Source organism: Mus caroli, unplaced genomic scaffold (genome assembly GCF_978045245.1).
Source record: "Mus caroli unplaced genomic scaffold, Mus_caroli_1 scaffold_14, whole genome shotgun sequence".
Classification (NCBI taxonomy): Eukaryota; Metazoa; Chordata; class Mammalia; order Rodentia; family Muridae; genus Mus; species Mus caroli.
Genome location: NW_028227269.1, coordinates 106,567,191 through 106,583,576, shown reverse-complemented (window position 1 = coordinate 106,583,576; position 16,386 = coordinate 106,567,191). Strand labels below are relative to the sequence as shown.

The 16,386-nt window shown below is 46.6% G+C and overlaps 1 protein-coding gene across 1 annotated transcript in view; it reads right to left on the bottom strand.

Moving 5' to 3' along the window:
* The window catches only part of Evl (Enah/Vasp-like), a 125,133-nt gene extending 113,406 nt beyond the window's left edge, over positions 1-11,727 (bottom strand). The window contains exon 1 of the mRNA XM_021178559.2: positions 11,253-11,727. Coding sequence (XP_021034218.1) covers positions 11,253-11,257 — 5 coding nt within the window. The 5' untranslated portion in view covers positions 11,258-11,727. The remainder of the gene's footprint in view (positions 1-11,252) is intronic.
* Positions 11,728-16,386: the final 4,659 nt, after the last annotated feature.

Genomic DNA, 16,386 nt, shown 5'->3' with positions numbered 1-16,386 from the left:
AGTGTTTTTCTAATATGCATTAACATACTATATAACTTAGCATTTCAAAAACACTGCTCGGTGCAGCATCACCCTGTGCATTACATATGGGCTGTGTGTGCAGCATGGCGTCCATGGAGAGTCGGTATGAAAGGGGAGTTATGGTGTGAATATTGAACCTTTGGTCCTCAGCTGCTGCAAGTATATTTTTAGTCCTGGAAACTAAGGAGATAGGGCCAAGATGGAAAGAAATCACTGCAGGCATGTTCCTGGGGATATTACCTTTATGTCTGCCTCCTTCTCACATTAGCTCCTATCCCCATGAGTTTCTGCACATTTGCAAAGGGCCAAACAACCCTCTAAAACTAAAGGACTTTCCTGTCCTTGGCAGGTCCCCTGCCTGCCACTCCCTTACTCAGTAATTGTTGAACAACAACAACAACAAAAAAAAAACACCCCCAAAAGTTGTTTTCTCTCTTACTCTGAAAATCAGTTTTCTTTCCTTACATCGTTTCTGTGAGGTATTCGGTCACTGTGAGAAAGAGCAGCACAGAGGGGAAAGAGGAAGCTGGCAGGAAAGAAACAGGGACTATGACACGAGCAGGTAAGCCTGTGGTCAGCCTACTGTCTGCCCTCAGAGGAAGATGAAGTCAGCACTTCACCTCTACATCTCCCTCCCTCGCCTCCAAATTCAAAACCCCAGGAAAATCACTGGCAAAACATCAGACAAAACCCAGCACACATGAATCCTTTAACTTAGCCCACCAGTGGTCCTCCAAAGTAGACAAGGTGAATGAAAGAAAGGAAAAGCCAGGGGCTGAAGAGACAGTTCAGCAGTTAAGAGCACAGTGGACTTTTCCAGAGGATCTGAGCATCCATGTCAGATAGCTCAATCTCCAACTCCAGTCAGTCCACACCTCTGGCCTCCACAGGCATCCACACACATGTGCACAAACCTGGAAATACACAACTCATAATTAAAATTTTTTAAATAAATCTTTAAAAAACAAAAATGAACGTGTGATAGGATTTCAGCCTAAAGAACAGAAAAAGCACACAAAGCACAGAGCAAAGGGAAGGTGAACGAACAAAGCTTCAGCTAAGAGCGCTTCAGCAGCAAGCGGACACTAGCGCACTAGATGGCTGGAGGCACGAGCAGCGAGTTGTATATGGAACTGGCCTCTCTCGGTAGTCTCCTGCAAAGCCGAACTCCTACGGACGTAAGAATCCTTCTCTCCCTCCCTCTTCCTACAGAGGGGGGCCTGGGATCTCCATCTGGAATGATAACACACAACCTCCTTTGCTCCTAATGATTCCCACACGCAGGAAAGTTGAGGAACAGCTGGGATACTGAGTGTCACAGTCCATACAAAAGGAATAATGGGGAAAATCCACCATGTCATCAAACAAATTCCTCATGGCAGCAGTATGACAACAGACAAAGGCACTGCCACCCAGCAATGCGTTAATTCTCTAAGCACAATGAAAACAGCTTGCGTCTCAGTGCCAACGTCTACCAATTGATGTGGTTGTCTGCAATATCATTAATTAGGAGAATCCAGGCCAAGCTGACTGATGCCATGGTAAACCATGCACTTGTACGTCTTAGTGCCAGTGCTTACAAAGCATCTACCAGAACCAGGCACCGTGGCAGGTTCTATGGAGCCAAGAAAGATCAAAAGAGGCGCAACTTCTGCCTCTGTAAAGCCTGTGATGTCACAGGGCAAACGTAAGCATTAAAAACATTAATATAAGAGAAAACATAGGACAGTCCAAAGGCAACTAACAGGGAAGGTCCTTCATTCAGGCCAAGGACCACTTTCATATGGAAGGAACATATATAAGCTTTAAATTGTTTTGAAGGAGGCAGGAAGTGGTGGCGGTGCTGGGAACCAAAGCTAGGGATGCTACAGAGCTAAATTCCCAACTCCAGATTTGAAGGCTAAGAAGTCAGCAAGGTGACAATGGCAAGCTTTGATCACCTGTGTGATGTAGTTCACCAGGCCTTTTCTGGCCTAAGGGTTCTTTCTGAGAGAGGCTGATGAGAACAGTGAACAGGGCTCCACAGAAGCTGCAGGGGGGTGGGCGAGACACAGAATGTTTACAGGAGAGGGTGGTAGGGTAGAACCTTTGAAGACCAGGTCCAGGGCAGACCTATCAGAGGGCAAACGACAGTAGGTGTGAAAAAGGCTGCCTAAATACCAAGCTTGTATAAACTCAACTGTCTATGCAACTGTCTCTGGAAGATGCAAAGGAGACATGTGTGGAGCTACACAAAAACATGTCTCACAGTAAGAGTAAGAGGCACACACCTACTTGTGTCTCTTGTTGGGCATTTTTTTTTTTTTTTTTGAGTTTTAGAGCTAAATGTGCTCAGCTGCCATATGCATTTTCTCAATCTGCACTTTTGGTACCGTTATCTTCTCTTTCCATAACCAAGATTTCCTGCTTTACCTTTAAGAGTCGCCTCATGTGACTTTTATAGATCATGACCCTAACTCACTTTTAATATGTTCTCATGTGATGTTCCAGAACCCTAGGAAGTGAGACTGTCAGACTTATATGTCATTTGCAAATGGAGGATTATAGAAGTTAAATTACTCATTCAATGAATTAGTTACTAGGCAGCAGCTTGGGGGAAATCCAAGGCTGCCTAACTAAATCAAGGGCTACTTAAAGAATGTAGGGATAAATTAAACTCAAATTTATAAATACAAACAGAAAGTTTGTTTTTGTTCACACAGCCCTAAAGACAAGGGCATTCTATCTTCATATTTAACACCCACAGAAGAACTGGGAACAGAGCTCCCCACCTCTGGTGGACAGATGGAACTACGGCATTCTAAGCCTAGACTCCTTTCTTCCCTTACTCCCCCTCCCCTTTTTATGACTTAGCATCTTTAATTATCTGACTATGTCATCCATGTATATGATTAACTTTAGTCATCTTTGCCCATCTTCATCCTTTTCTCCTCCTCCCACTGAAACCCTGAAATCATTCTTCACAGCAAGCGCCCCTCCTGGTTTTCCTGTGTTTTGTGTGTATGTGACTCAGAATTGAAAAGGGGCTGCCTACAGGAGCATGGGTAGGAAGGAGGCTAGCTACTAGAGCATGGGCAACATATCTGTGGCACACCAATGAAGAAAAACACCCCTTCCCTTCCCCTAGCCACCACAGCTGTCCCATCAGCCTTGCCATGCCCAGAACACAGCATTTCAAAGCACATCTCCCCAACCTCTGGCCCTTATATTCTGTGATGTTCCCTGAGCCTTGGGAGGTGGGGAGTTTGTGCGTGTGTGTGTATCCATGTATGCGTGTGTACATGTTGGCATGTGTGTTCATGCATGTGTGCATGCGTGTGAGGCTGATGTCCCATTTAGGGCCAAGCACTCCCATGACTTATGGTCTTGGCTTTGGCCAGTTGTGGTCTCTGCATTAACCACTGTTGTCACCTTACAAGCAGATGCTTCTCTGATCTGCCTTTCTACTTTACCTTTGCCCTTTCTCTGTTTTGAGAGAGAACTTCCAACTTATACAGACGGCCCTTAAAAATGTTTATCCTCCTTGGCCCCAGTAGTCCAGGTGCTAACATACCTTGAGGAAATAATCAGAGGTGCACACAGATATTCATCTCAGGGTTACTTACAATGATGAAACTGTGAAGACAGGTGTTCTAGCCTGGGCTCTGGTAAATCCTGGTGTGCTGTGTAAACTGTAGCTACTACAAACATTCCCATAAAAGATTTAAGGATGGGAAGAAAATGCATTTGTCAGAGGTAAGATGCCTGACAAATAACGTGCTGGAGCACCAGGCTTAATCAAATCTCCTAAAGGGAGAGAGATAACAGACTCACTCCTCCTGCTTCAGCCCCAGTGATGGTTGGAAGGGAGTGGGCTACCCACACACAGCTTCAGGGCTGACTTTTGTTGTCTTCTTTATACCTGCTTTTAGATTCTCCACAGTCAACATATACATTTCAACCTGGAAAAAATATTTTTCAAAAGGTCAAAAAAAAATTTCCACTAGAAAATGACTTCTGGGCTGGGCTCAGCAGTTAAGAACACTAACTGTTCTTCCAGAGATCCTGAGTTCAATTCCCAGCAACCACATGGTGGCTCACAACCATCTGTAATGCCCTCTTCTGGTGTGTCTGAGGACAGCTACAGTGTACTCAGATAAATAAATCAATCTTTTTTTTAAACTGACCTCTGTGGAGATGATTCTCTTACACTATGAAGGAGAGACCTCTACTTGTGACTGTTTCACGGGGGTTGCAAGGTCGTTGGCTGGAGGTGCTCTGTTCTAAGCTACTACAGATCTGAGTGCAGCATTTAGGACCTACCCACAACTCAAGAGACTCTGTATGTAGGGACTACTGTAGGGTTTCTCAAACTTATGTGTACAAATTCCCCTGAGAGAAGAAACTCCCAAAGGAAAAGATGTTGGTTAATTTATGTCTCGTGTCTTTAAAAGTACATGAGCAAAGTAGAAATAGAGATTAAATCAAACAAAGCCAGCACAATTCAGTGACAATACTTTTGTGAGTCTCTGATCTACTGACTGATTTTTGACTTTTGATTGATGTTGTAGTGCTTAAGGTAGAATCCAGAGCCTATCATGAGCTGGGCAAACCCTCTACCACTAAACTATATGCCCAGAAGTGACATTAGTTTAATATAAGATACTACTGCTCAAATTAAAATCACTGTTCATAAGGTAAAATGACATCAGCCCCAAGTTAGGAACCTAGAAACACACACACACACATGAGACACAAGAGACAGGAAAGGAGGGAGGGAGAGAGACAGAGAGAGACAAAGAGAGACAGAGAGAGGGAGAGAGACCCTGAAACTGTCCTATGCCCTTTACAACTGATGCTAACAATATGGCAAAAACATCTACAGCAGTCATGTCAGTGAGAAGGCCAATGGTGACGAATGAACCAGGCTGTGCACCTTGTACTATGCTGTGCTCTGTGCTATAATCAGGATTCTACATGACACACACTGACACAGCATGCTGCTGGGCCACAGGAGATTTTCCCAGCACATACAGACCTGCTCCTATGCCTTATCCATGCAAAGCTGGCCCTGGCAGAGGCAGGTAAGCTTTCTGGGGATTATAGGATCCTTACTTCTTCAGACAAGACAGCTGCAGTCATACACCTTTGCAGTCATACACCTTCAGACAGCTGCAGTCATACACCTTTGCAGTCATACACCTTCAGACAGCTGCAGTCATACACCTTTGGATTTTGGCAATGACTCGCTTGCATTGACATCCAATCCAAGAGCACACTCTTGCTCTGTAGCCATTTGCTCTGATTTGAAACATCCCCTCCTGGAAGGATATTCCTGAGACTCAGCAAAGTCACTAAGGAGACTTGGAAAGACTGAACAAAGCACTTCCCAGATTATACAAGGATAGACAACCACTGGGGCTGAGAAGGCCCCCGGGTAGGGCTGCCTGCCTGTCATATGGGGAACTCTAGTGATGCAGTTGCCCACGTCCCTTATACTCCTCCTGTTCATAGCCCCTGATAAAGTCATTGGATCACCTAGCTGGGATTGGGTGGTCTGTCACTGGTTCCCTTGGAGGTATAAATAGACATACACTCCCACCTTCCCAGAAAACTGCATAACCACTGGTATCTCCACCACATAAATAACTGCAGCAGTCAGGTACCTGACCAGGAATTCTGAAGAAAACAAAAACCCCCACCCAATTAAAAGTGCACATTTCTAGACAAAACTCTCTCATGCGTAAAAGTGATGGAAAAAGACACTAGGATAATGACTCAATGCCATAAAAGGATTAAAGTTCTACATATTACATATTTTAAAGATAAAAGGGAGAGTGGGAAAATGTTTACAGAAGACAAGGTTTCCAACAGACAGATGACTAAAGCATATAAGCAAGAGGAGTCAGGGGTGCTTTAATAAAGAGCACAAAAAACAAACAAAAAAAAAAACCCTGAAAATCCCTATAAGTCCCAATTTGTCTTGAGAACTTAGTCCTCGGCCTGGAGGAGTTGACAAAGCCAGTATCAGAACCCAGTTACAAGGAGGTCAAGGGAAGAGGACTGCGAGCTTGAGGACAGCTTGAGATACAGAGTTCCAGGTCAGCCTTGGACACACAGCAAGCCAAATCCAATCACACAACCACACAGCAAAGAACTGCATGACACTGGAGGAAACTCAGCAAGTATCTTTTCTCGCAGAGTGAGGGGGATCCCACACCTTAGAGGTCACAAAAGCCTTCTTTTATTATCTTGTAAATAGTTTTATTTCTGAGATGCGGGTCTCACAAGTTGTCTAGTCTGACTTCAAACGTCTCTGCTCAAATGACTCTCCCACCTCAGACCCTGGGAGTCACAGGTGATCCCCCACCTGGCTCCTGTATGCTGATCACCAGAGATGAAAGAGACAGTTCATATTCCTATAATTAAAAATAACCAAATCAGGGCTGGAGAGATGGATCGGCGTTTAAGAGCGCCCACTGCTCTTCCGGAGGTCCCGAGTTCAAATCCCAGCACCCACATGGTGGCTCACAACCATCCGTAATGAGATCTGACGCTCCTCTGGTGTGTCTGAAGACAGCTACAGTGTACTTACATATAGTAATAAATATTTTTTTTAAAAAATAACCAAATCAAATCAACAAACAAAAGGATCCCTGTAGTATTTGCAAAACCCAAATATTTCAGACCCAGTAAATATAATTGTTATAGATGCCCAGCTATCAGTATTTTCAACAATGAGACAATTTAAATTAATTTAAAACCATGTTTAAAATGAATTGCAAAGAGGAGAAAGAATAAGAGAATAAGCAACTCCTCCTGGAAGTCACTTTAAGAACTTTTATGTCTATAATCGGCCTTCTTACTCTACTGAGAGACATTGCAGATTCTCCTCAAGAAACCCCATGAGTCTCTACCACATAAACAGCTAAAAACACCACACAGGAGAAATAAGTAAGCATGAAACAAGAAGCACCCCCACCCCCACCGCCTCCAAATCCTTGATTTTTGCTCCCCGGCTGAAATGACATTCTTTAAATTAATTATATATTAAGGAGTCCAAGTCTGTTTTGTTTATTTTCAATGATGCAAGAACATTTAACAAACTCCTAGGAACTAGACAACTGAATGCAGCAGGGACAGGCAGAAGGCTGTTACTATTCTTTACAGCTTCCATTACTCAGCAGCATAAGTCTCTAGAACTGAATTTTGACTTGAAGTGTCCCTGGAAATGAAAAAAAACAAGTAATTTTGTCTCTGGTAACTGTGGACTAAGTAAATCAGAAGAATCCACTAACTAACAGAACCATAAACACCAGGCAAAAGATTACAAATGCTTGCTTAAAGCCACTGCGGAAGTTTGTCAGAGACTGAGAAGGTACGTATGCTGGTTTGTCAATTTGACACGACTGAAGTCACCTGGGAAGAGGGAACCTCAAATGAGGAACTGCCTCCATCAGACCAGCCTGTAAGCAAATCTGTGGGTGCATTTTCTTAATTAATGATTGATGTGGAAGGACCCAGCCCACTGTGGGCAGTGCCACCTCTGGACAGTGGTCCTGGCTATATCAGAAAGTAGCTGAGCTAGCCATGGAAGGCAAGCCAGTAAGCAGTGTTGGTCCCGCTTCAGTTCCAGCCCCCAGTTGGCTCCCCTGACGATGGACTTTAACCTGTAAACCAAATAAGTCCCAAGTTGCTTTTAATCAGAATGCTTTATCACAGCAACAGAAAGGCAAACTAGTACAGAACTTCTCCCTAAAAGCATTTGGTGACTCTGAGAAGAATGTTAAGGCTTGGTCTGGGGTGGTGAGCAGAGTGAAGATGTTGGTGAGGAGAAATCACTAGGGCGGAAGGACAAACAGAACAGGCTGGTCCTCCTATGGAATGAAACTCAGATCAGAAACATTTCGGTCCCTGAAACTGGACCAAGGAGACCCCACAGTGGAGCAAATGTGAATTACCTCTAGGGGACAAAAATATCATCTTCTGCCTCAAATTTCTTGTAAAAACAATTTGTGGCCACCACATATTTTAGAAGGAGAAGGAGCAAGAAAAGGAGGAGTAGAAGACAACAACTAGGCACACAAGGAGCAACAATGTGCATGAAATCAACAGAAAAAGCCCTGGAAGTGACTCGGTACGGACACTGTGTATCAAACATAGTCGACAACGATCACTGTACATGTGGAGAGATAAAAAAAACAAGGCTGAAAAGCTGAGCAGATAACTGGAAGTTTAAAAAGACAGCCAGATTGTGATTTGAGATGCAGTGACTGAGTTAAAACCACAATGGATGGTTTCAACCACAGTTTCTATAGAGCAGAAAAGATGAGTAAAGAGCTACCCAAAGGGGAGAACGGAGAAGTCAATGAAAAGGGTGAAGGAGGAAAGAGAAACCGCTATCTATAAAATGGTCCACATAAATAACTTCAGGCCCAGAGCAAGTGTACTAGAAAACGGGTAAAGGCAGTCCCTACAGCTGGTGTGGGGAAAGCTAATGAAACATACACATCCATAGATTCAAGAAGCCATATGACCAGCACTCGGAGGCAGAGACAGAGAGATCTCTCTGAGTTGGAGCCAGAGGGGAGGGGAGAGGGAGGAGGAGGAGGAAGGGAGGAGGGAGGGGAGGAGGGGAGGAGGAGGAAGAAGAAGAAGAGAAGGAGGAAGAGGAGGAGGGAGGGGAGAAGGAGGGAGAGGAGGAGGAGGAGGAGGGAGAGGAGGAGGAGGGAGAGGAGGAGGAGGGAGAGGAGGAGGAGGAGGAGGGAGAGGAGGAGGAGGAAGAGGAGGGAGAGGAGGAGGAGGAGGAAAAAAGGCATAGGAACCCAACTATAAAGATAAAAACACACAAGAGACTGATATTGAGCAGGGTTGTACACTTGTCATCCCAGCACAGCCAAGGAGTTAAAGCCAGCCTGGATTACAGTGTGATCCCCTATCTCAAAATAAAACAATAAACCAAAAACCAAGAACTACTCTCATAGCATGTGAAACATGTTCTATAACATAACAAGTGACTCCTCAACAGGAACATCGAGTCAGACTACAAGACAGCTTTAAAGACTATTAAGCAAGGGAAGTCCTGAGTTCTGAAACTAATCACTGAAAGGATTCTTTTAAGTGGAGAAGAAAGTTCTAATTGGGAATGGTTGTGGAATTCTGTGGATAGTCTAAACACCAATGAATTGCATGCTTTCATGGACGCTTTGTGCTATGAGTTTCATCTCAATGAAGTTATTTACAAACCAGAAGAAGGTGAAGGATAAACATTTTCAAACAAAGCCTGACAAGCTGTGCCAGCAGAATTTTTTAATACTAAAGGGACCAGGCCGGCAGTGTACACTCATAATCTCAGCAGACAGGAAGATGGTGAGTTACAGGTCAGCCTGAGCTACTATGGTCTGGCCAGCCTGAGACCCTGCTCAAAAACAACAAAAGCACAGACAGAGGAAATGGTTTTGAGGATCAATTGCTTGCCATGCAAGCATGAAAGTCTATCCTCATAACCCATATAAAAGTGGGTGGGTGTGGCAGCCTCGCTACAATTCTGTTAGGAGGAGACAGGACCACAGATGGTTAGTGGTCAGCTGTGGGTTCACCCGAGAGACCCTGCCTCAGTGAAGAAATTCAAGAGCAACTCCCAATGCCATCCCCAGGCTTGGGTGCCCCCCCCCACACACACACAACATGTATGCACACATGCATGCATACACATAAAAGATACAAAAAGCAAACAGACAAAAGCTTCGGAATTCAACCAGTGGATGCATACAAGACCCTTGGTCTGATATACCCAACACTGCAATAGGCAGAAAGACAAACACTAAAAGATGTTCTCCAGACAGACAGAAATGACCCCACATGGAAGACTGGAAGGTGACAAAGGTGGCATTGCAGGTGAGGAAAACGGTGATCTAGGTAAACAGCGAGGAATAAATCATGCTAGGAAAAAGTAAAACATGAATTCCATTTCCACGTTACACAGAAACCAACTCCAGGTGGACAGCATCATTTCATATGAAAAGCAAAATATTAGCATTTCTTCAAAATGTTAACAAGCTATCTTCTTCACTTAAAAATAGGAAACTCTACTAATTAGGAAGAAGCTAAACTGGACAATACTTAAATAGATACTTTATTTAAAAAAAAAAAAAAAAAAAAACCACCAAACACACACAAATGGACAATCAGTCGCTTTAGTCAACCAGAAACTGCAAATTAAAACCCTGATGGATGTCACTTCACACTCACCAGAATGGTTAAAATTTCACACAGACAATACCAAGAGGTGTCAGGGATTTTTAAACAAGGGCTAGTTTTGGGGATTAAGTTCTATCAACTACAACAAAAGATGTACATATTTTTATGCAAAAACAAAAAACAAAAAACAAAAAAACGAAACAAAACAAACAGACAAACCAAAAACCCAACTTACTTGTGGGTAGGGAAACTACTCAATAGAAATGAATGCTTTAGGAGGTACACCCACCGGCATATTCACTGCAACGTTAATGGCGAAAAGCTACATAACAACTCAAAAGTCTACTAACAGTAGAATGGATAAAGTGTGTCCTATCTATACTATGCAGGACAGTAAGTAGATAATAGAAACCCTATGGACGAACTTCAGAAATATCTTTGATGAAAGTAGGCAGACACAAAAATTACAACAGTGCATTATTTGATTTAAACAGTTCACAGAACAGGTGAAACGAATCTACAATTGGACGCCACGGTGTTTAAGAAAGATGTGCCTAGAAGATAAAATTGCACAGAAAAAAAGAAAAAGAAAACCCGGCATACGCTGCCCCGCGCCCCACCCCACCCCAGAAAGCAGGCTAAGGTTAGTCTGGAAAGGAAGGCTGGGTGCAGCACATGAAGAAGGCACGCGGGTTTCTGGGTGCTGACAAGGTTCTAGCTGAGTGGCACATCAAAAGCCGTACCTTTTGGGGTTACACACTCTGAGGGTTGGCAAGAGAAAGGGGACAGGTCAGAAGAGAAAGGTGAAGAGGAGAGCGCCCTAATGGAGAAGAGCTCCGTGCGGATGGCAAAGTGTGGACCGCCGGCGCGGCGCGGCGCGCGCAGCGGTAAGGCACCGCAAGGCGGGCGCGGCCTCCCGCGGACCCCGCGGCCTGAGCGTCTTCTGGTGCTTGGGCCGCCGGCTGGGGGCTCCGGGGCCGCCTCGATGCCGGGGCACCCCGCCCTCCACGCCGGGCGCTCCAGGCCTCGCTGCGCTCGAGGCCCCGACTCACCTCATCGTGGCTGCCGGGCGGGCACGGGGCCGGGGATGAAAGCGCGGCGCGACGGGACGCTAGCGGGGCAGCCGGCCCCGGGCGCGGCGGCTCCGCGTCTGGCTGGGCTGCAGGCGGCGGCGGGGGCTCATCTTCTCCGGCGGGCGTCCGGGCCGCTAGCTGCGAGGCAGCGCGGCCGCGGCGGCTGCGGCGGCGACTGACAGCTGGGCCCCGGCCCCTGCCATCTTGGCGGGCGCGCGTGCCCGGGCCGGCGCGTGCGCGTCCCGCCCGCCCGCCGACGGGCCGGGGGAGGGGGCGAGCGGCGGGGTCTCGCGGGCGGGAGCGAGCGCGCGCGTCCGCCTGAGACTCGGGGCGGCGGCCGGAGGATGGGGTGCGGGGTGCACGCGGGGCGGAGGGCCCCTCCGCCCGCCGAGGAGACTGCGCGCGCCGACGCCCCTCGGTCGGCGGCCGCGGAGGGAATAGACGCGCGCCGCAGCGAAGCTCCACACAAAAGGCGCGGGGCTCCGCGGTCCGCGCCTCTAAGAGGGCGGGGCGTGAGGGGCGGGGCAGGGGTGTGGCCCAGGTCCGGAGGGGCGGGGCGAAGCTTTGTGGAAAGGGTGGCTGGGCAATCGGGCCTGGGGGCAAGACGGGGGGCGTGGCCTAAGGTCCCAAAGGAGAAACTGTAGCTTAGAGGAATGGGGTTAACTTAGTGAATTCCAGGGTCTTGTCTGCGAGAGAAAGACCGGGGCGACCATAGCGGGAAAGCTTCGGGATCTTAGGTCTAGGAGAGGCCTGGAGGAAGGAGTTAGTAGGGAGAGACAAAGCGGAGCTCCGCGGAAAGGGCTGGAGGGTGGTGGGCCTGGGGCTGGGGTTTGGGGCGTTGACCTGGAGCTAGACGAGCAGAGTCGGGCAGAGACCCCACAGAATCCCTGGTGGTGGAGGAGTTGTATAGAAAAGGGCAGGTGGGAAGGCTTAGGGCAAAGGGTGTGATTTGTGAGGCAAGGCTGAGCGGGGAGAGTGCCAGGTGGCACGTGGAGCCCTACTGAACCGGCTTTCCAGTGCATTCAGAACAGAGCATTATGGGCTGAGAGTTGCAATCTTTAAACGGATCCCTTGCTCTGCAGTACTGTTAGCAATGCCTGAGGTTATAGTTCTCCTAACCTCATGTGTTCCCTTCTTCCTGGGATCCAAATTGGTCTCTTTGTTACAGAAGAGCCTTGTCACATCCTAAGAGTTATGAAAATACTCAGGCCTCAGGTCACCTGAAGGCATTCCAGGTGTCCCCAGGAGAGTCCGGGTTGGTGCACACTTTTATTCCAGCCAGGCATTGTGCTCTTCCTGCAAGTGGCCACCAATCTCCAGGTGTCTGTCCCTGGGGTCTAACAAGTTGTTGCCATTCTGTAACTTGGAGGGAAGAATCGGTTGGTGGGTTTGCTGTAAAGATACTGTCCTTCCTCTGCACCCCACACTAGAATCACTGACACTTGAGGAGAACCCATTTTCCAAAGCCAAGAACCGGTGGCCTCCAAAAAGAAATCTTTCTGAGGTCACATGTTTCAAAAACTGTTTAACTTTTTGTAACATTTTGTATCTGAAGGGTGGAAAACACCAAGTTCTTCTATGTCCAAGGAATAAAGCCTTCTTTCTGCTTTGCTAAAGAGAGGTTGGCTTCAAATGGCTAGCTGTTAGGGAAAGGGGAAGGACAGGTGTGGGTAGGGAGAAATGTGAGCAAGTCCCTTTCAGAGTCTGTTTCCTACTGACCTTGGTGCCTCAACAGATCCTCAGCAGCCTGTAAGGTAAGCTTCGGGATTCCCACCTACTGGATGAACATGTTTGGCATTAAATGTGGGGCTTCCACCTTTGCAGGCACCATAGGGCTGGTTTAGACAAAGATCAGCAGCCTCCACAGGGAAGCAGGATACAGCAGAGGATGGGAGTGGTCCCTGTCTGTCTTGGCCCGGCCCTTCTGGCAGCTCATGGAGCCCTCTGATGAAAGAAACAGATTGCAGAGACCTCCCTGGGACCAGAGCTGCTGGTTTTAGGAATTCACCGAGTGTGGTGGGGACGATGACGTTCCCTTTCTCACAATGCCTGTCCCCTTATCTATGGAAGTTCTTGGCAGCGGTTGGCAGGAATGACTGACAAAGGGTGCTGTGTTCCATTCTGGCAAGAAATAAAAATTACCTTTGACCCATTTTGCTCTCACAACTTGAGGTTAGCCTGGGGTTCCTGTATTGACTCACGGATTGAGTTCTTCAGCTTCAGGTGACTCTCCTTAAGATAACGGTGCACAGCTTGAAGGGAGACAGTTCCTACACCACGGCCTTGCACCTGCCCTTGGGAAGACACCAAGACAGGAGGCATTTGATGGGGTGGGAGGGAACCGTCCCACAGGCTCTGTGAACCTTAAGAAGAGGCTGAATGAAGCTCACGGCGTTGCAATCCTGCCTGGAGCTAAGCTGAGAGTTCTCACCATTTAAGAAGTTAATGCCAGCTACATTCCTTGGGTAGACTGGTCAGAAATTCCAGAGGAGCCTTGTCATGGTGTTTCACTGTATCTCCCAAAGAGTATGTTTTGGGAATTTAGAGTCCAATGCAACAACATGGGACCTCAGAGGGAGACCCTGGGCCACAGGGCTCTCTGCCCTTATGAGTGGCTTACTGATGCTTTTCAAAGGGCTGGAGGCTTCAAACTGAATATTCATGTGCAACAAATTGAATGCCATTCCCCACTGAGCCATCTTGCCAGCCCAAGTCAAAAAGACACTGAGGGGGAATAATCTGAGTATAAGAAATACTTCTTGTGACCAAAAGTACATAATTTCTAATATCCAGGATATTAATTAGAGGCAGTCAGATAATAAACAGAAGAGTTGCTGTTCAAAGATAAAAGTTGGCACATTTTTCTTTTGTCAGCTCAAAAACAAAGCTGTCATCTCAAAGGGAATAAGAGAGAGTTTATTCTAGAGCCAAATATGAGTGACCATGGCTAGGGAACACAGATTTATGCCAAATACCATGCTCCAATGTGGTAAAAGCTTCAAGAAGTTTTTAGAATTGCAAAAGAGGGCTGGAGAGATGGCTCAGTCCAGGTTCAATTCCCAGAACCCACATGGCAGCTCAGAACTGTCTGTAACTCCAGTTCCAGGAGATCGGACACCCTCACACAGACATGCATGCAGACAAAACACCAATGCACGTAAAAATAAAGATATGTATTTAGAGTGGCAAAACAAAAGAAAGTAATAAGTCAAGGCATTTTCCAAATAAGCAGTGGAAACATCAGGTTACAGCGCCCATGCCTCAGATGCTGTCCAATGGCACGCTTAGCCTTTGGCTTATTGGATGATAGTGGGCAGGAAGTGGGATGGAACCTCAAGGCCCATCCCCAGTGAGTCCCTTCTTCCTGCAAGCCAGACCTCCTACGATCCCACACTCTTCCAGTTAGGGACCAAGTGTTCAAACACAGGAGCCCATGACACACACCACACTGCTAGTACCTTTCATTTGTACCTCCAGCCTTCCAAACTATTGTTTAGTCACATGCCTGTGGTATTTTGTCCTGGCAGCCCTAGAGAATGAGGTTTCCTTGGAGAGATGAGAAAAAAAATGATCTAAAAGTAGTAGTGACGGTGACACATTCTAGAACATGCTAAAACCACTGAGTGCATACTTACACCACGTGTGCTTGAGGGGATGCAAATTCTAGCTCAGTAGAGTTGGGAAAACAAACAAACAAACAAACAAACAAGCCAAACCTTGGAATTTGTTGCTAGACTTCTAGCTCTACGCTGCAGTGAAAAGCCCTAGGGCCAGTCAGATTCTCTTTCACACAGTGCATTAGTGTTCTGTTGCTGACATGGCAAGAAAATAATAAACAGATCTGAGCAATGCACAATGGAGCACATTATAGCCTTATGGTTCTGCAGATGGCTGATGCAGGGGTGGAGGGAGGTTTGGAGAACCTGTGTCCCTCACCTGTCCACATGTTAGACCCTGTCCACAGGTGAGACACTGCCCACATGCCTTGACTCATGCCTCCAGGCAGATACCATGTTCAAAGGCCACTACAGGTTTGTCTTTTCCAAGTAGCACGTGGACCTTATGTCTGTGGTTATTCCCTTTGACCTTCTCTTTGGCATCTCCCCACCGTGAGAGAACCTTATGAGTAGATTAGACCCAGGGTTTACACATGTAATGCCTCCCCCTCCCAAAAAAAATCTTAAGTCTGATGTGGTTTGGAGGTATTCTGTCCACCAAGAGGTCATATATGTATTAGAGGCTTGGTCCTTGGGGTGGCCATGTTGTGGGTAGGGGGAGCTTTAAGAGATGGGGCTTCCTGGGAGGTCATTAGGTCACTGGGGTTGCTGCCCTTGGAAAGAATAAAAGAGTTCTTCCAACATCCTGGTTAGTTTATGAAAGACAACAGTTATGGTAAAAGAACAAGACTAACCCTTTTCAAACTCTGGTATCCTATGCTCTTATCTGGTGCCCGCAACAGAACTAGTAACTGGCAGTTTGGACTACGAACATCAACACTGCTAAGTAAACCTCTCTCTAGACATTATACATTACGTGGCCTCAGACATTTTGTGATGGCATAGAAAACAGGTTACCACGAAGGTCCTCTGACTAGCCGTTGTAATTCCCCTTTGCCATGTGAGCTGCAGCTCAGGTTCTAGGGTCAGGCATCCTGGGGTGGGCAAAAGGCACTTCTGTATATGAGAAATGTGATCTCTTCCACGCACACTGGAGTTTCTTATCCTTGAAATTCAGAAATCTCAGGAGAGGGCTGGAGAGATGGCTCAGCACATAAGAACACTTGTTTTTGCAGAGGACCTGAGTTCAATTCCCATGACGCATCACAACCATACATGACTCTAGTTTCAGAGGATCCAATACTTTCTTTGCTTCTGGCTTCTACTGGGACAGAAGGCACACACATAGACATACAGAGGTGAAACATTCATACAAATGAATATTTTTAAGGAAGCCTCAGGAATGTAATAAAGCCACGGGTAATCACAAAATATGATTAGAATTAGCTATAAAATACTTGTGATGGTTCATATATGCTTGACCCAGGGCAGGGCACTATTAGGAGGTGTGACCCTGTTGGAGTAGGTATGTCATTGTGGGTGTGGGTTTTAAGACC